This window comes from Pinus tabuliformis, chromosome 5_2 (assembly GCF_031772625.1).
Source record: "Pinus tabuliformis cultivar Carrire ecotype Pingquan chromosome 5_2, CPIR1, whole genome shotgun sequence".
NCBI classification, from domain to species: Eukaryota; Viridiplantae; Streptophyta; class Pinopsida; order Pinales; family Pinaceae; genus Pinus; species Pinus tabuliformis.
Genome location: NC_142306.1, coordinates 947,457,254 through 947,480,464, shown reverse-complemented (window position 1 = coordinate 947,480,464; position 23,211 = coordinate 947,457,254). Strand labels below are relative to the sequence as shown.

Sequence of the window (23,211 nt, the reverse complement as noted above, 5' to 3'; positions counted from 1 at the left end):
ACCATAAAAAAATATACATTTACAGTATCACAATCGACTACACAGACCTTGGACCTATCGGTTCTCTAGGTTCACCAACATTCAATTTCAATCCATCAAAACATCAATACATGATTCACACACATAAAATCATCAAAACATCAATACATGATTCACACACATAGATTATTACATAAGAAGAAATCAAATTTTTATTAATTAAAATTATTATATTATTACATAATATTTTTGGGTGCATTGATGGGTTAGATATTCTTTCTAATGGCTGTTTCTTCATAAGTTCACAATTTATATTAGAAAATAACAATATCATGGATTATCTCAAAATCCATGATCTTTGCCATATAGCTTTCAACATGATCCTCTCCACTAAGCTTTCAACATCATTTTCTCCACATATCTTTACCAATCCCTAACAAATCTGATTTTTCACACTTTTAATCCTTTACACAATAGATATTACCTTGCCTTTTGACAATTGTGCATTTTATAACTCATTCTTGATGATTTTTTGAGGATGCAAATCTGATTTTTCACATTTTTAATCCTTTACACAACAGATATTACCTTGCCTTTTGACAATTGTGCATTTTATAACTCATTCTTGATGATTTTTAGAGGATGAGTTGATGCTTTTGCATCAACGTCCCAAGGTACACAAATTTTATGACCTTCTGGTCATATGCTTTCTTGTAATAGCTTCAACTCCTAAGCTGCAACACACAACACGCCTCTGTTGTAACAAAATTCCACCTTGCTACATGATACATCACCAAACTTTCTCCTGAGTTTGGGCTTTTGGCATCTCCCTGATTCTCTTCTCTGGAACCCTATGAGCACTCATTGCTCTAGGTTGTTGCAAATCTTGTCACCTTCCTTTGTTGTCATTTGCATATAGAAAACAAATCTTTTACAAGATCTTCAATTAACTTATACATTCTTCTACTATTTCTCCTCCAGACTCTTCTGCTCTCTAATACCACTTGATGAAAACCAATTCTGGGACCTATGGCTTCTCTAGGTGCACTTCTAATCCATGCATGCATGTAACTTCAATCTATCAAGTCATCAAAACATCAACCCATGATTCACACACATAGAATTACATAAAGCAAAAATCAAATTTCATTAATTATACCCACTCTACTATTACATAATATCTGTAAGTATTTTGGCCAACAGATATTGTTCTAATGGCCACTTCTTCATACACACAAGTTCACAATTTATATCAGAAAATAACAACATTATAGATTATTTTAATATCATAGATTATCTCAAATAACAACATTATAGATTATTTTAATATCATAGATTATCTCAAGACCAGAATAGATATTACCTACATTCTTGCCGATGACAATTGTGCCTTTTAGAACTCATTCTCGCTGATTTTTAGGAGAATGGGTTGATGCTCCAGCATCACTTTCACCCTCTCTTTTGCGCTTTTGTTGTATTAGGGGACGTTGCTTCATTAGTTGGCATGGCTGTTCAAGGACTGCGTAGTCATCGAGCTGCAGCTTGGGACACTCATGGATAACAAGCCCCTCCTGCGGCATGCCACGTACACCAAGGCGTAGGAGCTTTCGAAACCGAGTTTCCTTTAATCACTGATCTACAGGGTACTCACTGACAGGAAGCCGTTCCAACGACTTAACATGTTCCAGACCTTGTAGTTCTCGTAGCTCATGGCAATAGGCAACAATTAATCCTCGAAGCATTGTGAGCTGTGCCAACCCATCTATGCTTTTCACCTTCGGACATTCGCTCACCATCAGTTTCTTCAAAGATATCAACTTTTCAAGAGTCGGCAGCTCCTCTAGGTTTGCACACCGCATGATTTCGAGATATTGAAGTTCTGCCAGGCCACAAAGCTGCCCTATTTGCCTCAATTCCTTGCACCGCCACAAAGTCAGGTGTTGAAGGTTCGGGCAAATGCCTTCATGAAAGGCTACCCCAGATATGTTTACGGTGTATAGCAGTAACCGCTCAAGCCCAGACATGCAGTTGTCTTTGGAGTCTAATTTATTCAACGCTCCTCCCACTTTAATAGTTTCTCGTTCTCTTTCAACCTTTTCAATTGGCATATTCCATGATTTTAGTCCTTGCATCTTTGGAGAATCTTCTGAGTCTTCTATCCCACAAAAGGGCAAACTCAAGTCTGCGAACTGAATCGACGATGCAAAGGAATTGGGCAAGCAATTCAATTCTGGGCAGAAAGCGAGTTCCAAACTTTTCAAGCTCTTCAGACAAACGAAAGAATTCGGAAGCGTCTTCAAACTGTAGGCACCTGACAACCTGAAGTACTGGAGATTTGTTAAATTTCCAAAAGAATCCGGAACTGTCTCCAATCTGGAAGCATGTTCCCAATCGATGTGCCGGAGATTTGTTAAATTTCCGAAAGAATTCGGAAGCCTCTCCAACTTTGAATCCCGTGACAAGGTGAATTGCCGGAGATTTGTTAAATTTCCAAAAGAATTTGGAAGCGTATTCAAACTGGAAGAACCTGATAAAATTAACTGCTGGAGATTTGCTAAATTTCCAAAAGAATTTGGAAGCATCTTCAGACTGGAAGCACCTGTCCAATTGATGTGCTGTAGATTTTTTAAATTTCCGAAAGAATCTGGGAGCGTCTTCAAACTAGAAGCACCATACAAACTGAAGAGCTGGAGACTTGTTAAATTTCCAAAAGAATTCGGAAGCATCTTCAAACTGGAAGGCCGAATCAAATTGATGCGTTGAAGGCTTGATAGCTTTCCAAAGGATTCAGGAAGCGAAACTAGCTCTGAAAATCCTCGTAGCGTTAAGCATCTCAAAGAGTGCAGATGGCCAAATTCTTCTGGCAAGGTTTTGAGTGGGAGGGTTTGCCCCTTAATACCCACAACAATCTTTTCGAGATGTTTTAGCTGCCCTATGGACTTCGGACAGTGTGAAAGAGGAGAAAAAATATTTAGTTCTCGCAGCTGGAGAGGCGCCTGTAATGTTCACATTTCAACCATAAGAAAAGACTTATGAGGGATTTCATCTACCAATTGAATTGAAATTTGAAAGATACATAAACTCACATATATGCGTACCTGAGATTCAAGCTGCCATAACATTTCCAATCTGCTCCCGCCCACCTCTAAAACTCTTAAATTCTCGATGGGAATCCAAGAAGGCAAGGAAGAGTGGGGACAATGATACCAGCGGAGCCAAATGAGAGGTGCTGACGGAACCCCGCTCAATATAGCTTCTAAATAATCACCTTCAGTTGCAAGAATTTTCAAATTCATACAATCATAACGATCTTTATTGAACAGCTTCCACTTAGGGTCTTTCAAATGCGACGGGCTTTCAAAAAGGAGAAAGCGTGGCACATGAGGAACCATCGAAATTCCGCGGACTTCGGTTATGCCCTATTGAACCATCAAAAAATTATATATTACAGTATAACAATAGACTACACAGATCTGTTTGTGTATAATAAAATAAGGCGATCCTAAAGATGAGGAACCAAAGAGAAAAGATCAAACGGATGAAGCACTTACTGTTGACGTTTGCTCCAAAAAATCATCAATATGAGAAAGACGACGCGGCATTGATCCTTGGCTGGCAATAATTCTTCCCATATCTCTAATGTGATCATGCATTTTTATCTTATTTTCACTATCCACCTCTATGAGACACCGGCTCTCTAGATTTTCCAGCCCCACTATACCCCATATTCTGATTGCCGTATCTATTTCTTCTCCTATAAAAAAGCATGCTATATCAAGTAATATTTTCTGATCCTCTTTTTCGAGTGACTCATAACTGATGCGGAGACTGTCCTGTATTTCAGCGGGAAGTCTGTCGTGTAGTCGTTCCAGTACTTCTTTCCAGTAAGCCTGTTTTCGTTGACAAACAAGAGCTCCAAAGACTTTCAAAGATAATGGCAATCCATCACACGCTGTTACAAACCGATCTACCAGATCTGCAAACCCTGGTAGTGGATGGCGCTGATAGAAGGCATAGGAGCACAAGAGCTCTTCGGAATCTGGTCTATTGAGACCCTTCAGATTATAAATTGACGAGTCTAAGACTCCCGAACTTCTCAGGACATGCTTATCACGAGAGGTAACCAAAATCAGGCTCCCGGGGTTAAGGATATCCTTCATTGGCAAAAGCGCTTCCATCTGGTCGATATTATCTATATCATCGAGAATAATTAGAGCATGACAAGATGAGAGATGTTTTTTAAGTTCCCCTATTCCCTGGTGGCGACTTTCAATTTTGATATCTGTATGTTTCAGCTCCTCAATGAGCTTACTCTGCACATAATGTAAGGATCTTGTCCTTGCATTTTCTCTGACATCAAATAAAAAGGACGATGCATCGTAATATGATCTCTTAAGGTTGAAGAAATGTTTGGCCAGCGTGGTTTTACCAACTCCACCCACGCCTACAATCCCCGCAATTTTGGCCCCCACGGTCTTCAACTCATGCAGCTTCGATACCACCGTTCTTTCAAAATCTTGTAGTTTTTCGCTCAATCCAGTTGGATATTTTGCCACATCCAAGGGTGTTTTTGAAACTTTTTTCATAACGCCTTGCACTACCTTTTCCAAGAGCTCACTCTCGTCACTGGGGGGAGAGCAAAGTAAGTAGGGAAAAATGATCTACCCAAATATGAAGCACCTTATATCAATCTAACTAATTGAAAACTAAAATGAACTGGAAGGGGGGGGCAGCAGGAGATCCAACTTACCCGTGCAGCACAAAACCGCTTATACCCGCAACATGAGAAAGCGCTGTTCTCCAACTTTGAATGGTGTTTGAGTCGTAGCGTAGTTTTTCTTCACCATTTTGAGGGTCGTGTGTTGTCTTCCGCTGGAGGTTCTGGAGAGCTTCACCGTACACTCCGACTCCGACCGTCCAACGGAGCACAGAAGGTTCAACGTCATAAAACACGGGAAGAATGGTAGCCCCCGAGTTTACCATCCAGACGAGCTCATTCAGACACCATTCTGATTTCGCATAAGTAGGAGAGAATATGGCAACCTGCAGGGAGGCTCCTCTAATGGCGGCTTCTAATTGAGAAGTAATGTTATGCCCCTCTATCAATTCTTTGTCGTCCAGAAAGACCTGCAATCCCTGCTCACGAAGCCGACGGTAGAGACGAGTGGCGAAGGTGTGTTTACAGTCGGGGCCACGATGATTGATGAAAACATCGTAGCAGGGATAAGAGGTGGAGGCAGAAGAAGCCGCCTCAGTGGAGGGAGCAGGGGCGACCGTACGCTGTGACATTTGAGTGGAGTCTGGGTGATTCAAGGGATGATGAAAACAATAATAAGAAAATGAAGCGCTGGCGATATGGCAGGCGACCATGTATTTAATAAAGCGGTCATCCTTTCAGTTCAATCCATCTGAGCAGTGGTAACGTTGGTGATGTTATTGGAACAAACGTCAAGAACCTGCAACCAAGCGTATTCCAAACGTTTCTTTTGGGATTGGTGTGTTTAGAACGTGCAGCTGAAAGTCAAAGAAATTCCATTAAAGACAACTCATATTTTAGAATTTTAATTGGATATTTATTAATTATAATTAATAAAGAAATATTTTAGAATCTTAAGTTATTTAATAGAGATGGTAGGAATCCATTTTGAATTAAATAGTTTTAATAGTCAATTATTTTTGGACTTTTTGTAGCCATGGTCAATTGCTTTTGGAATTTTTTTTTAAGCAAAGACAAATTTATATGGGATATTTACAAACTATTTTTAATGGTCGCCTGGATATTTTATTTAAGCAATGGTCAAATTTATATGGTATTTATACAAATTATCTTTAATGGTCGCTTGGATAAAAAGATGTGAGTTATTTTAATATTATATTTTTTTGTTTTTACTTTAATTTTTAAAATGTTATAAAATTAAATTAAAATTAAAAATATATTTTGATTATAAAATAAATTATAATTTTTTTTATGGAGTATAAATAACGCATATTTTTAAAAATTTATTTATAAATTAAAAAATTTATAATAAAATGAGAGTGAATTTTTATTATTAAAAATCTTATTATGCCTGTGTGTTTTAGAGAAATTTTATAGCCTAGTATAAGAGAGAAGATGTCACATAACGTAATATTTAAAAATAATAAATTAATATTTATATTAATAAATTAAAAAGAAAATCAATGTCTACCATAAATAAAATACTTTATTTTCACTTTATTTTACATCAACTGTATATAGTCATAAAGTCACTTTGAACAAAAAGTTAATTTACTTTTTAATATTAGGGAGATATCTAATTGCTTCACTACTTAATATGGATTTCACAAATGGCATGTAAAAATAATATTATTGGTATTACATAATGTGAAACATTTTATGATGAGTTGACATGTAATATTTAAAACAAAAATATATCAATAAAAATAATGTGCTTTTTAGATGTATTTTCCAATATGTAGTCAAATTAAGGGTATTGTTTAATATGCCACGAACACACGTGCTATGTTAGAGGTTCATTGAGTGAAGCTCTCATGGTGTCCTGTAAGTCCTGTAAGATGTCAGGTTGTGGTCAATAAGTCTCATTTATCGTCCCCACTTCCATAACTGAAGCTTGGAGGCCGGGTCATGTAATGGTAACTCTTCGGCTCATGTTTACCCTGGAAGACCACTGAAATTGGGTAACTGTGGGAGGACTGTTACAGATTGGTATCAGAGCATGGTTCAAATACTTGGATTGAATGGGTTAGATGCATGTTGTCATGCATGCATTGTCATGGTGGTGGTTGGTGTGCATGAGGTCATACTATGAAGTTAGTGTTATCATGCATAATGTTGATATATTGATAAGATTATGTATATACATGTATCGTGCTAATCTGGATTGATTTTTGACGAGATAACCTCCCTGAACTTCACTGAGGTATGTTGATTATGTTTATATTTGGTTTATCTAACATGGTATGTTTGCATGAAGAAGAAGAGGATCATAGATGAGTACTCTCCTAACATAGAAAATACTTTGCAAAGTCTAAAGGCATAGATCCAAAGTTTCAAGGCAGATAATGACAGAATCATTCAGTCATGGGAAAAGCTTGCTAGGGCATAGGAAAAAAAAACAGAGGTCAATAGAGTTATCCTTCAGAGTTTGTCATATTTGCATAGATAGGGACAAGCATGGATCAGTTATAGACAGGAGTGCGGGACTAATGGAGCATATGGTAGTAGTTGTCATGGCAGACATAGGTCGGATAGGGATGACACAATCAGAGATGGTAGGTTCTTGGATACACCTGACAAGAGAGGTAGTGGGTATGAGTTCTATTCTGGTTTTGGTTCAGACACGTATTATGGTCATTATCATTATCATCCTTACAAAAGGAGTGAGAGAGGATATTTTCCAGATGAGTTCAAGAAATAAAAGCCACCTACATTCGATGGAGAGTTGAAGAAAGCAGAAGATGAAAAGGCATGGTTGCTTGGGATGAAGAATTTCTTCAAGTTGCATGATTATACAAAGAACATGAAAGTCGGGATTGTTACTTTCAGTCTCAAAGGAAAAGCGAACATATGGTGGGAAGATGTAAAGCATGTCAGAGATATCAGGACCGAGGAGTTGAGTTGGTAGCATTTCAAGAGACTCTTCAGGAAGAAGTACTTGCCAAAGAGGTACTATAACAGAAAGGCCAAGGAGTTCTATGAGCTGAAGATGGGATCTACGACAAATGAGGAGTACACGACTAAGTTCCTAGAGTTGTTGAGGTATGTGTTGTATGTGAGGTATGTGGGTTTCAGTTTAAACTTTATCAATTGGGTCATGAGTTGTATTTAGATTGTATCTCTACAATCCTTATAAATGGCTCAACCTCTCCCTTTTTCAATGCACAAAGCAGGCTTTGACAAGGTTATCTCCTTTCCCCTTTATTATTTTTATTAGTGGTAGAGGGATTAAGTCATCTTCTATTAGAGGTGAAAAGACATGGGGACTTTGATAGATCTCTTATAACTAGGACGTTCTCTGTTAGGAACTTTTTCTTTGTGGATAACATCCTTATTTTTTGCAATAGGGGATTAAGGAAGATTAATACACTAGATGGGAAAGCCACTGGTATGCCTATTAATTCCCATAAATCCTCTTATCCTACTATAATCTAAATGGTGAGGAAATATGTCACATGACAGAGCTTTTTCCATATGTTTCCCAACCACTGGAGGAAGGTATAAAATATTTGGGTTTTCATCTAAAACATATCTATTACATCAAAGAAGACTGGGTTTGGCTCATTGCCAAAGTCAAAAAACAAAATAAAAATTGGCGTCTTTGATGGCTCTCTAGGGTGGGACATATGGTTTGGATCAAATTTGTGCTCGAAGCCATTCTCATATATTGGGAATCTCTTGCATGAATCCCTAAAGGAGTATTGGAAAATTTCAGAATAATTTGCTCAAACTTTCTTTGGTCGGTGAAGCGAGAACTGGGGGTCTTGTTGTGGGTCAAATGGGATAGGATAATTATGCCACAATTTCTTGGTGCTTGGGGTTTGAAGAATATCTCCTTGTTTTCAAAGGATTTGGCTACCAAATATGGTTGGAGGCTAATCTCATCATCTAACTTATGGACATCAATGGTCACCCTAAGTACATTTCCCAAAATTCATTTGAAGACTGGGTAAGAAGGGTTGATAAGCCTAGAGCATGTATATCATTAATATGGAGGGTTTAGAAGAGGATCATCGTGACTTATGGCATAATTTCTTGTAATATCTCTCAGATTGTCACATAATATTAACTAACAGAGATGATGAGATCATTTGCATTGTCTCCCCTCATGGGACTTATACTTCAAAGCTTGGTTACATTTCCCTATTTGTTGACAAAGTTGTAGTAGAATATAAAGGGTGGTGGAAAGCGATCTAGAAAGTTAAATGTTTAGCCTAATGAAAATTATTTATATGGTGTCTAATGGCGGAGAAGATCCCAACCTGGGATGTTCTATGAAGATTTTGTATGACTTTTCTAGGCTAGTGCTCATTATGTAAAAACAATGATGAAAATGCAACACATGTGTTCATCTCCGGCTCTTTTTATCAGTAGGTGTGGCAAGAATGTAGGATCGCCCTAGGTCGCTTGGTTTCTTGGAAATGTGTAGACTTAGAGGATTCTTGGAAGGCATGGAACTCAAATCCCAATAGTCATGCCATCAAAGCTCTTCCCATTATCATATGTTGGGGGGTGTGGTTAGCAAGAAACAAAGCTATATTCTAGGACAAGCTTTCGAAACTTGAACATATTGCAGCCAAATTTCTTACCATTTTAAGTCAATTTCCACATGAAAATGATCTTACCCCTCCCAAAGTGCTCAAACCAGAACATATAGATCATCCTAGGTCATGGGCCTATTTTGATGGAGCAACTATCAATTTTTGATCGCAGAGTGGAGGCAGATTTGTCTTTTTTCTCTCTAAATCTCACTGCTATCAGGTTAAATTTGGTTTAGACTAAGCAACCAATAATCAGGTGAAACTCCTTGCTTACAAATATTTCTTTCTATTTTCCTTAGAGAAGGGATGCACTCAAATTCAAGTTTTTGGGGACTCCATAATCACTATTGACTAACTCAATAAGATCCAAGCTTCCAGAAATTAATTGTCATACTTACTAAGGAAATTATGTTGGTTATTGATACCTTTCTCTTTTTTACTTATCATATTTAGAGGGAAATGAAAAAGATAACTAACAATCTTTCAAAAGATGGCCTTAACATGGACGAAGGCTAATGGCGTATTAAAGAACAATTAAATGGACAAGTACATGAGTTTTTCCAGCGGTCATACAAGGACACTCCACTTGAAACAACAACAATATAATCCTAAGGCAACAAATCAAAGTATTGCTTTTGAAGTATTTTATCTATTCCAGAGTTTCAAATGATTGCACTCTTTCATGTTTTTTGTCAAGTAGTTTCTTTTTGTTATTCTACGTTTTGCACTTTCGACGTAAGATCATGTGTTGTAACTTGCTCTTTACAACGAATTTACGCATTTGTCTTTACATTCTTCTGGTTCCCAATCACGGATAAAACAAGAAAAGGCACTGTATCTCTCTTTACAGTAAGTGGAATAGTAAGAATAGATTGGTGGAATAGTAAGAATAGGTTGGGCTCTTTATTCAATGCTCAACAAATTAGAAAACTAGTTTTTGGTGTCGGTCACTGCGCCCTCGTCAGAGGGATGATACTTTCGTAAACTTTTAATATTTCAATGATAGAGTCATGTATACGATGATAAAGTCATAGGCCCTAGGAGTTGAAGATCTCGGTCACTACACCCTCCTACGAGGGATGATACTTTCGTAAACTTTTAAGATTTCAATGAGAGTCATATATACTATGATAAAGTCATAGACACTAGGAGTTTTATCATAGACACTAGGAGTTGAAAGAAATAGCACAGTTCATATTTTATAAATTGAGAACAACGGTCCAGAACAAGCATATTGTCGGATAATTTTTCTAGAATGTTGAGAAACATACTTTGTAAGTAAAACGGTTAAGAAAATAATAATAATAAAAGGTTAATATTTATTTGTATAATAATTTGCTTCTCTATTTACAAATTATTGTCTTCTCTATTTATAATAGTCTTTTTGGAGATGTGCTTATACTCTGATTCCATGATTCCATTCTAGCGTGTTTCAAGTAAACCGGTGGTGTAAACCGGTAGTGTCCTGGAGATGTGTTTATACAGTGATTCCAGAGTGTTTCAAGTAAACCGGTAGTGTTATTCAATAAGAGTATCCATTATTTTGCACCTGGGCTTATAGCCCCGCGGTCGGGATGGTCGGCTTGCCGCCTCCCCACCTGGGTTCTATTCCCCTCGATGCATGATTTTTACTGCTCTTGCAGCGTAATGTTGTTGATACTTGCTCTATTTGTACTACCTCGAATTTGTACTACCTCGAAAAAATGTGAAGAATGTGACTCTGGCGATATGTAAATGTTGCTTCTTCAGCGGGGATGATCTTCCCCCACTGAAAAATAAGTATCCAATATTTTGATCGAAGAATTTTTCCTTGTAAATGGTTACCTTGTTCATCTCACCTTATGCCAAACTTTTGTTTGTTTTTTTTTTTTTTTAAACAGCCTAATTTAACTGGAATTTTATCATAAAATTAAATCTCAATATGGGTTAAATAAGGTTAAATTCCATAACATATGTAATGTGATAGAGTACATCATTTCACATTGACATGATGAATCCACGACTAAAAATAAATTGAGTTATAAAGATCAATAGAGACTCATCCTAGAGAATGATGAAAACAAATTTGAGTAGAGAATGACCAAAGAATTGGCCAACACACAGAGGGAGAACCACCTTTTTTTTGAAAAAACAAAGGGCAAAGGCACGATAAATGGTTTTTCATTTTCTGGATTAAAAAAAAATATACATATTATTATATGTTACTTTAGATTTAAAATAATATTAAAAAATACCTCTTTAATATATAAAAATAAAACAAGGCTCCCGCTCTGCAAACCCTCGAGATCTGCATCTCGCACGTTCTGTAGACACCGAGCGCACCCGCTCTCTGCCGCCCTGGTCCCTGCGGGCGTGTCCGCCTGGGGCTCTTCTACATACTGCGGCCGAACTGGTTCATGGAGGACCGCGCTGTTGCGTGCTAACTTTTGACAGACTCGTTCCCTAGGGCTTGCGCCCATGGAGGTGCAGGGCTCCCAAAGAAGAAGAATTCTGAAGCTGCGAAATTCGTAAAAAAGCTGGATGATATTCCTGTGATCTCCCTTCCTCCAGACACCCCGATCCAAGTTGCATTGTCTTTGGCCGAACGGGCTCTCATCGGCCAGTTCACTGGGCTCTGGCCGTCCCCAAAATCCACTGAGCATTGGGTAAACAGAAACCGGGCGTCGTTGATCAAAGAAAGTGTTACCTCTTACTTTCTGGGGAGAGGATACTTCCTCTTCAAATTCACTTCAAAGGATGACAAAGATCTGATCTTCCAAAACGGCCCCTACTTCATGGGCCCTCAAGGTTTGTATCTGAATAAATGGACTCCGAACTTCGATCCAGCAGTAGATGTGCCCAAAGCAGTCCCGGTGTGGGTTAGACTTCCAAATCTCCCAGTGCATTGTTGGAATTGGGACTCTTTGATAAACATTGGAAATTCCTTTGGGAAATTTATAGATCGAGCGAACAATAAGGACCAATATGACTGCACCAGGATCTGTGTAGAAGTAGATCTGGAGGTGGGGCTACCAGAGGCCATCAAAATAAATGTCGGAAGCTGGACGTGTTACACAGCAATTTGTCACCGTTTGTCACCGTCCCTGTTACCCCTCTCCCGCACACTGGAGGACTCATTCCGAGACCTGTGAGAAGTGACATGACCTGAAACCACTTGCATCATATTCCTCTAAGTATGAGCTTCATATGCCCTGAAGACATCTCCTGCAGAATACCCATAAAAAGACCTCTTTTTGCATTGGCACGGTTCCACAGTGTACTGCTCGCGCCAATGGGGGAAATCCTCTAAAGAGGGCGCGCCATTGGCGCTCTGTCTCAGAGTCGCACTCGCGCCAACCGAATTGAGTAAAGTTTTTAACAAACAAGCTTCCGAAGGTTCTCCTTAACCCATTCACCAACTGAATCCTTGTTGAGTTAGGATGGTTTGGCTTCGAATCTCCATAGAAGGGAAGTGGTTTGCCACCTTTCATGGAAGCTTCTTAGTGATAAAGCCAATCCCATGAATAATGTGGTTGATCCTATCTCTTTCCTCTCTATCTATAAAAGCTTGTCTCTATGCCTTGAGCAAGCTAGTTCCAGCATAGTGATAGAGAATTCCAGGAGTTCAAGAGTTTGAAGCTGCAAGAGCCTTCTTTGCACCCATAAGGCCAAATCTAAGTGAGGAGATTCTTGTCACCCAAGAGAGAGAGGCTTGTTTCCCATCCCAACAAGCTTTGCAAGACTTGTGTAGCTGACTACCCAACCAAAGGAGGATTTGACGTCAGAACTATGGTTGTATTCTTCTTTGTTATTTATCAATAATAGATGACTATCATTATGGTTCCGCTCTCAACGTCCTATGATTGATGTTGCGTTATATCTTTTCTGACTGATATATAATTGCATCTATTGGATTTTATGCTTGTATTTGTGTTGTTCTTTGCATGTGCAGGTGTCCAATCACGGAGATCGTGGGGATCGTGACCGGCCGAGGCAAAGGAACGAGAGCAACGTCTCTTCTACGAATATTAGCGTTGGAATCCAAGTAGGTTCTCATCATCCACTTTTAATTTGCAATTAGGAACTTGCGTGATAGCATTGTTTGATTGTTTCTAGACCCGATCTGGGCTAGTAGGGATTGTCTCTGTCCGCAGAGAGGATTTACCTCCACAACAATTTGGCGACTCCGCTGGGGAGTCTTGTCTCTTTGGTTCTCTCGTTTGATTGCTTAGATAGCTTTCTGGGTTGGATTTCTTGTTGTCTCTTGCTTCCTGGTCTGCCTGGATACTGTTAACCAAGCCCTGGACTGCTTGTTTTTATTTTTGACCTAGCAAGCTTGATTAGCGTGCTTTTTTGCCTGACAGTCGCACCAGTTGGCGCATGTTGCTCAAAGACAACCCGCGCCAATCCCTTAAAAGCGCGAGTTACAGCCTGACAGTCGCGCCAGGCCTGTCAACTTTTCCAGTTTGCTTGTTTTCAAGCCCTCTGAGCTTGGATTTGTATCTTGCTACATCTTTTTCAATTACTGGAGTGTTTTTTATCCTTGTTTGACTGGTTTTCGACCTCCGTCCTTCGGGTGTTTGCCTCTTTCTAGCGATTTCACATTTGAGCCCTAGGGCATTTAGTGGCTTTGTGCATCGAGCCTTCCGTAGGAGTCTTGGGTTCTTTGATCGTCCAGTCGACTTTGTGATTACTCTTTTGCACTTGCTCAGTGGTTGTCAAAGCTTTTTATTGTTATTCAAGTGATTTGCTTCTTTTCCGCTTGGATTTCGCTTGGCTTCGTTTGGGCTTGGATCACATACCTCATAGAGGTCTTTGTGTCTTCTTTTTGGTTTGAAGGACTGCTTTGGTGTTTTGGGGATTTGATTGCATTCTCATTGAGTGAAATTTGTCTCTTTTACTCGGTGTTATTATCTCTCAAAATTTGTTTAGTGCACTTTGCCATTGAAAAGAAAACGAACAGTCTCTTTTGCGTTGAATTAGTTAATGGAAATTAGAGCTTTTCATTGATTAGTGATCTTAAAAAAAAAAATTGTTTATTGCCATTAGCTGCATTAGAGTGGTTCTTGATTGTTTATGGTCATTTTGTTTGATTGAAAAATTCTCAACTCTCTCGTAGTTAGTGTTCATCGAATGAAATGATATTCTTTGGCATATAGCTTGCATTTAGGGAATTGTGAGAGATTACATACGGTAGGACCTGGAAATCGAAACCTAATCAAAGATCAACCGTAAAATGAACTGAATGAACTTAAAAATGCATTGGAACATAATGCTCACTGTTTAGAGGTCTAGGCTAGAGACGTGCTCCGGCGTCGTTAAACCTAGTCACTGTTGTTTCACATTATGGTTGGGTGATTCCTCCTTTTGTGACTCGATAGTGGTCTAGCACGGACTTGAGCTCCCACGTACCGTCGAGTATATAGGGGAGACCCCACTAGGTTATCATCCTTTATCCACAGGAAGCCGTGTCTGCCGCCTTACAAGCCGTAACGCACCGAACACAACATTCGGGAAGATTGACTACCGTACGGGAAGTCCTTGGTTTTCATATGACTGCCAAGGTGTATATGTAGTTTTACGGATTTGTTTGGTAAACCCTTTTGCCTAGTTCTCCAAAGTAGTCACTTTTGATCCTTTTCAGACTCCTTAAACGAAAAGGCTCATCTGAGCATTTGTCACTTCGGGCTCACTAAATATTCGAAGGAGACTAGAGTCATCTTTTTATCCTTTTCTCGACTCTTAAAACATGAAAAGGTCAAGTTGTGTCCTTGCATCTTAAAATTTATTTGGCCACGATTAACATTACCCGGTTAGATCTTGTGTGCGTTAGTTTGAGTAGGGTCCTTTATCGTTAGATTCCATTAGGTTTTGTTTGAAGTTTGTCATCCTGGCTGAACCATCGATCTCGTCTCTCGTTCCAAGTGATCAAGGGTCTCTGTCTTCCGTTGCTCCTGAGGTACCGGTTGTGAGTGATACTCTTCCTGTTATCCCGAGTATCCAACCGATCAACTCTCGTGCTCCGGACGATGAGGATTACGAAATTCATTGGAACCCCATTTGGGAGCCTGAAGAGGACGATATTCCTTTTACCCCCCTTGGTGTTTCGTCTCCAATGTCTACCTCTCACATGGATGAGACATCTCCTAGAGTGAGTGAGACACCCGTTTTGTCGAATATCGACACTCCTATCCCGGCCACTTCTCCGGTACCCTCACGCTACAAGTCGTTGAGGGATAATATAAGTGCCAGGATCCCCGCTTCAAGTACCATGTGGGACCTCCGTATCACTCCCACTACGGGATCTTTTGTTTCACAAGTCCACAGCACACCCGTCACTTCAGTTCCAACGAATCCAACTGTTTGTGTAGCACATTCAACTCCGGTTGTTAGTGCCGTTACAGCGTCTTCAGCTCTGACTACTGGTGCTGGTCCCCCTCACGGTCAAGTGAGTAGCGGCCAGCCGGCACACACACCCAAAGTTGTTCATCCTGCACAAAGTGCACCACCCTCTTCTGGTCCCGTCCCAGGAGGGGGGCCGTATGATGAGTATGGGCAAGCTGTTCAGGATCCGAACGCGCAAGGTCCATTCTATTATTATGATTCTACTGGTCAGTTCCTTTATCCTTCTAGACCCTTGCCTACTCAACCTGTTGTTGAGGTCTCGGTACCATTATCCGTTGCTTGGAATGCCACCACTTTCCATGGGGGCCAAGCAATGCCTGCACAGCTTCAGGGACCGCCTAACCAAGGCCAGTCGTCTTATATGCAAACCCCCCAAGGGCAGCAATATTACGGCCAGTCTTACCCAGGACAACCTGGGGGCCCACAAGGACAACCCTATCAGGGACAACCTTCGGCCGCTGGTGGTCCATCTTTTACTTATCTGACTCAACCTTCCGGTTATCCAGGGCAACCTGGTACCCAGCAAGGTTACCCGTCTGGACAACCAGGACAACCTTACATCCAACAAGGTCAACCTGGTGTCCAGCAAGGTTATCCCTCTGGACAAGCAGGACAAACTTATATTCAACAAGGTCAACCGGCAGTTCAGCAAGGGCACCCTTCTAGGCAAGGGGGTCAGCCTTACGTACAGCAAGGCCAACCCACTGCCCAACCTAGTCATCCTTCTGGACAAGCTGGTCAACCTCAAGGTCAACCGGCCGTCCAGCCCGCTCAACCATCTGTTCCGCAAGGACAACCCTCGGTTGCACAAGGACAACCTAGTACCCAGCAAGCTCGTCCTTTTGGGCAAACGGGTCCGTCCCAAACCCAACCAGGACAACCTTCCGGCCAGATGGTCCAAGCTCAACCTGTTCAAGGACATCCGTCTGGGCCCCAGACTCAAATTGGTTTTCAGATGCAAGGTGGATTGCAATCCCAACCTTCTTACCAGGCTCAGTATGGAGCTCAGCAACCATATGGTTACCAGCAACCCCAGGGGCAAACTCAGTTCACCCCTTATCAAAATTATCAACAAATGCAGGTCACCCCTTATCAGAATTATCAGCAACAGTATGTTGCACCTGCAAGTCAAGTTGCTAATCCATGGGGTGCTGGGGGGCAGATCCAGGGTCAGCTGTCTGCTTATGGACAGAATCCTTATGGACAGAACCCCTATGGGCAAAATCCCTATGGGCAGAACCCTTATGGGTCAGGCTCGTCCAGACAAAGTCCATGGGGGCAACCACCACCTAATTGGAACCCTGGTACTACCTCTCTTCCACGGCCACAGATGTCCTTCAATCCTCAGTTACCTTTCTTAGTGACATTGGAACTGCCAAATGTGTCCAAATTGACAAATGATCCCATTCTTCATAATCCATATTGGCCACCAGTTCCAACTAAGATACCCGGTGATTGCCCGAAATTCGATGGCAAAGCTGGCGAGGACCCTCAAGCCCATGTCATGACCTATCACCTTTGGTGCTCATCCAACTCGTGGCTTGATGATTCCATCTGGCTCCGCCTCTTCCAAAGGACTCTCACCGGCTCAGCCACTAAGTGGTATATTGAGTTGAATCGTGGAACATTTCAAGATTTCAACTCGTTGTCTGTGGCATTCTAACTCATTTTCAGTTACCCATTCGGTATGAGACGGGGACGCATCTCCTTACGTCTCTCAAACAGGACACGGCCACGCATATATCCGATCATATACATGAATGGAGACGGCGTCATCGTTTGATCAAGTTCTGGATTCCTGATCAGCTCCTAACCGATTGGTTTACAACCTCCTTTGTCCCTGCGATCGCGCGAGACATTGCTATGGGAGCTTGTGTAACTGAAGAGCAAGCTATCGCGCGTGCTCAGTACCTCGACTTAGTTTATTCTCAGTCAGGTACTTTATATGATTATTTGCCAGACGCCCCGAGACCCGGAACATCCAAAGCTCCGCCAAAACCATCTGTTGACGGTGTTATTGGCTCTGTAAACGCATCTTCAAAGAAATCATCCGCGAACCCTGGGAAGCAAAAACCGAATGCTTCTAGCGAAAACACTTCTCAGGGTCAATCTAATTCTGGAAACACTTCCGAGGTTAACGCCGTCCAGTCCACCACGGCGGATAAATCCTTGAAAGGGAAAAAGAAAGGGAAAGCCAAGAATAAATCCGAACAGCCCAGACAAGACTCCCCTAAACCTCCACCCGAGGAAGGAGCCAAACGTAAACCTAAGTATCCTTGTCTTATCTGTGACGAGGATCACTATACTAAGGACTGCCCCAGGCGGTCCGAAGTTAGTCGATTGTTGAAAGGTGCTCCTGGGACTCCTGTTGTGCTTAAAGAACCTTTCCCTTCACAGCAAACTCAAATGGTGGCAGATCCATCGCAACCCTCTTCTTCATTCGGCTCTCAAGTATTTATGGCTGGGACGATTCCCGTCCACATCACTACTCGAGCAAAAGAATATCCATCTCATGCCGGGAAAGAGCCTGAGGTCTCCTCCAGCGCTCCTCCGTCCAGTTCTGGTCCACTCCACATCGAGAGACCTAGCACTGAGACAACTATCCGACCCCCTCCAAAAGGTGTACTCCGGAAGTCTTCTTACAACCCTAATGCTCGTGCTGCCCAGCACTACAGCATCGTTGAGGACTTAGCTCAGGCTCCGTCTGCTATGTCCGCCTTAGAAGTGCTCCAGAGCTGCCCCTCCCAGAGGAAGTCCTTGCTATCAGCCATCGGTGGCATAGACCCGGCTGACTCGGATCTGATTTCTTTTGACCTCGAGGGCCATATGCCGAGACTGCCTCACCAAATCGCTTTCCTCATACAGGTCATTATCAATACTAAAACGATTCATCGTACAGTCATTGATGAAGGTGCCTCAACTTGCATCATGTCTGTTGCCTGTTGGAAAGCTATTGGTTCTCTGACACTGAGTCAGTCTCCTACAACATTGGAAGCCTTTGATGGAAGAGAGTTACGTCCTTATGGTATCCTCCAACGGTTTCCCATCTCTTTGGAAGGGAAGATGGTCGAAGTGGAGGTCGAAGTTGTCGATGCTAATCTTACCTACAACCTCCTCCTTGGACGTAGCTGGACATACGCCATGCAAGCCGTGGCCTCCTCTCTTTTCCGCGTCATTCGTTTCCCTCATCAAGGGAAGATTGTCATCGTGGACCAGCTCTCCTTCTTCGCCTCCTCTTCCGAAGGCAACGTGCCTTTCGTGGAGCATACCTCTAAATCATGCGAGAGTGTGGGAGCCGGACCCTTTAAAGATCCCGCCCTGATGGGTTTCTTTTCCCTCCCACCTCCTAATCTCGCCCCTATTAATATGATCTATGTGCGCTCTGATCCATGGGTCCTTCCTCCCGCTAATTAGATAGAATCTTGGGGCGATACAATGCCGTTGAGTCCCGCCGAGCTCAACTACGTTGAAATCGTTGCTGCATCGGCTCCCCCTCCCGAACCTGCTCCTCCGAGCGGTGTTCCTGACTCGTATGTTCATTCCCCTTGGCTTGGAGATGATGCTACTTCGGATCCATTAAAGGAAATATTTCCTTCCGATGAAGCCATTATAGAGACCATGTCTCTTGAGGAACCTCCTTGGTCTGATTATCACCACCGTTCCTCGTTCCTCCCTGCCCATCAGGAAATGATCGCCTGTCTCGAACGGTTTGCTTCTTGTATCCCATTTCAGCCCCTTCAAACACCTATTCAAATTTATCAAGTGTCTTCCGAAGGCAATATGGGAAACATTACGCAAACCCAACCCATCGACATCTCTGTGAAACCAGGCATTGTCGAGCATATTCATATTGGAGTCACTTGTACTCTAGAGGAAGTTCAGCTCTACACCAATCTTTTTCGCGAATTTCATGATGTCTTCGCTTGGTCCTATGAAGAGATGCCTGGCATTGACCCTAGCATAGTGGTGCATGAGATACCTACGTATCCGGGTACTAAGCCCGTTCGTCAATGCCTACACCCCGTGCACCCCCGAAAGGCTGCAGCCATTAAAGCAGAAGTCGAAAAGCTTCTCAAGGCTGGTTTCATTTACCCCATTCCACTTACGGATTGGGGTTCTAATATAGTCCCTGTGAATAAAAAGCAGGGTACCATTCGAGTCTGTGTTGATTATCGTGACATTAACCGCGCCTGTCCTAAGGATAACTTCCCCTTCATCGATCAGCTCATTGATGAGTGTGCAGGAAGCGAAATCTACTCATTTATGGACGGTTTTTCTGGGTATAACCAGATTAATATCGCGCCCGTTGTTCAGCATAAGACGGCCTTTATCTGTCCTTGGGGCACTTTTGCTTACAAGAAGCTCCCTTTCGGTTTGAAGAATGACGATGCTACCTTCCAACGTGCAATGTCCTATGCTTTTCATGACATCCGTCACATTGTACAGCCGTATCTGGATGATCTTCTAGCTCATTCAGTCAAACGTCAGGACCATCCTTCCCATCTTCGTGGAATATTTCTCCGCTGTCGACACTACCGTATTAGGCTCAATCCTCATAAATGTGTCTTCTGCGTTGAATCAGGCCGACTACTCGGGTTTATCGTCTCCCGAGAGGGCATCTGTCTGGATCCCCTCAAAGTCGAGGCTATTCTGAATCTTCCTCCCCCTGCTTCTTTGCAGCAGTTGCAGAGCTTGCAGGGCAAAGCAAATTTCCTAAGACGGTTCGTTCCGAACTATGCCGAGGTGGCTAAAGGTTTTACACGGTTATTGAAGCGAGATACACCCTTTCATTGGGATGCTATCGCTCAAGAGTCTTTCGAGCGTCTCAAGGGTCTCCTTATTTCTGCTCCATTATTGCGACCTCCGAATTACCACTGTGATTATACTATGTATCTGGCCGTCGCCGATACCACTATCGGCATGGTTCTCGTGCAAGACGATGATGATGGCAATGAGCACGTCATATATTACCTCAGCCGCAACCTCTTGGATACGGAAACTCGATATGCTTACGTCGAGAAGTTGGCATTGGCCGTCGTTTGTGCCGTCCAACGCTTCTGGCATTATATCTTGTTGCGGACTACGACCGTGATTTTTGATTGCAACCCGATGACGTACATTTTGTCACGTCAGTTGCTGGGGGGCAAATACTCAAAGTGGATCGTCATCCTCCAAGAGTTTGACTTGGAATTTACTGCTGCCAAGTCTAAGAAGTCCCTGGTCTTTGCTGAGTTACTTTGCTCTTTGCCATCTCCTTCTGCACCCTCTCTTTCAGAGGATCATATCCCGGACGAAACTCTTTTTCTGATCAGCACCCTCGATCCCTGGTACGGGGATATTATTGTCTATTTACAGACGTCCTCTTTCCGCCCCGCTGTATCCAAAGATGCTCGGCGGCGGATCCGTCATCAATCTCAACCCTATCGTATCATCGAGGACACCCTGTACCGTCTCAGCATTGACTCCGTCCTCCACCGATGTCTAACCCTTGAGGAAGCTGAGAGAGTCTTGAATGACTGCCACTCTGGCACCTATGGTGGTCACATGTCCGGATATGCCACAGCTCAAAAAATCCTTCGCGCTGGTTATTTCTGGCCCTCCATTTTTAAGGATTTCATTCTTGTCGTCCGATCGTGTCATGCGTGCCAGATATACCAGCGGAAGATGCATGCGCCACCAGCTCCGCTGCACCCTGTAGTCACCGTGGGCCCTTTTGCAAAATGGGGCATTGATTATACGACCTGTAAGCCTCGCTCGGCCGGGGGGCATGGGTTTATTATCGTTGTCATCGATTACTTTACAAAATGGTCTGAGGCGATGCCCACATTAACTGAAGACGGTCACACAGCAGCACAGTTTTTGTTCAATCATGTTATTATGCGGTTCGGAGTTCCGCAGGCCATCGTCACGGATCACGGAAAGCATTTCCGTAATCACATGATGACCAAACTAACAACCCAACTAGGCTTACGACATGATAATTCGACCCCGTACTATCCTCAGTCTAATGGTCAGGTTGAAGCCGTTAACAAGATTTTGGTTATGATGCTTCAACGTACTGTTGACATGCATAAGTCCAATTGGCATCTGATGTTGTTTCCTACCTTGTGGGCCTACCGAACCTCTGTGAAGAATGCCACCGGTTTCACTCCATTTCAACTAGTTTACGGACTAGAGGCTACCCTTCCTATAGAGTGTGAAATTCCTTCGTTAAAAATAGCCGTCGAGTTGCTTCCCAACACTACTCCGGTAGAGGAATGGCTTCTTTACCTAGAACGGTTGGACGAGACCCGTCGCCTAGCCTCTCTAGCTATCGAAGCTCAAAAGAAGAGAGTTAAAACTCACTTCGACCATACCATCCATCCTCGTTCCTTCATTGAGGCAGATCTAGTCCTGCTATACGACCAAGCAAATGACAAGCTGGGGGCAAGCAAACTCGAGCCCATGTGGCTAGGCCCTTATATTGTAAAGAAAGTGTTGCAGAAGGGGGCATATGAGCTTGTTGACTACGAAGGTAATCCTCTTGATAAGCCCCGCAATGGGCTGTACTTGAAAAAGTACTATGCATGATTTCATGCACTTCGATTTATACATGCGCGTGTGTGTGTGTGTGTGTGTGTGTGTTTGTTTTCATGTTTTTGGCTTGGTGTGAAGGAGTGATTGCCCCTTATTGTGTTTTTGCTTCTTGTGCAGATGTCAAGTGCACCTTATGTTGGTTTCGCTGATATTGCCTGCCGCAGCACTCGCACTTTGTCCTCTACGGCGTGGGTGATCTATGATCCTCACGATGAGTTGATAGATCTTCAAGGTGTTCGTTTAGGTTGTACTACAAACAATGTTGCTGAATATAGCGCTGTTATTGAATTATTAGCCGAGGCGATTAATCTCGGTATTCGGACATTGGTTGTTAACCTAGACTCTCAACTTGTCATCCATCAGCTCAATGGGCGATATTCCGTCAGAGACCGTCACATTTTAAGGTTTTACTTACGTGTTAAATTATTAGAAAGGAATTTTGACTTCATCACATATCAGCATATTCCACGACGATTAAACACATTATCTGATGCATTGGCTAATCATGTATTAGATAGACATTTGCGTAATTTATAATCAAAACATTATACAAGCAAGCACATAAAAGCACAATAATAAACCATAGGCATATGTATATATATGTGTGTCGCAATGTTTGCACCGCGTGCATTACATAGTTCAAAAAATAATACATGTTCATCCTGATACATCCCGGGACGACATGTCCCTCAAAAATGTGCATAAAAGAAGCCTAGAAGTCTAGTCGCGGTGGTGCTCATGATAGCACGTCACCGCGCGCACCAATCGTCTCAACAGACGATGGATGCGAGTCGGCACCCCCACTGTGTGCCTCTGGTATGCAAAGGGTACATCCGCCAGTCTAGCGTAACCCGGAATCCCTCGGGTGAGTCCCTTGAGATTCTGCACCAGCTCTTCCCCCGCAGCACCCTCTGCTTGAGGGTTAGCTGCGGGCTGGACCCTCCGCGCTATAGGAGACAAGCCAGCTGGTCGCTCTGGGCCAACATCTGCACATACATACAACTGTCATCAGAA

At 42.4% G+C, this 23,211-nt stretch overlaps 1 protein-coding gene across 1 annotated transcript; it reads right to left on the bottom strand.

The window, feature by feature from the left end:
- Positions 1 to 1,310: 1,310 nt before the first annotated feature.
- LOC149162393 (TMV resistance protein N-like) lies at positions 1,311 to 5,313 on the bottom strand. Its single transcript, XM_089435690.1, has 4 exons — positions 4,730 to 5,313; positions 3,531 to 4,605; positions 3,078 to 3,398; positions 1,311 to 2,975 (listed from the first exon to the last, which is right to left on the bottom strand). The coding sequence occupies exons 1-4, from the start codon at positions 5,266 to 5,268 to the stop codon at positions 1,608 to 1,610; spliced, it is 3,303 nt and encodes a 1,100-aa protein (XP_089291816.1). The 5' UTR covers positions 5,269 to 5,313; the 3' UTR covers positions 1,311 to 1,607.
- Positions 5,314 to 23,211: the final 17,898 nt, after the last annotated feature.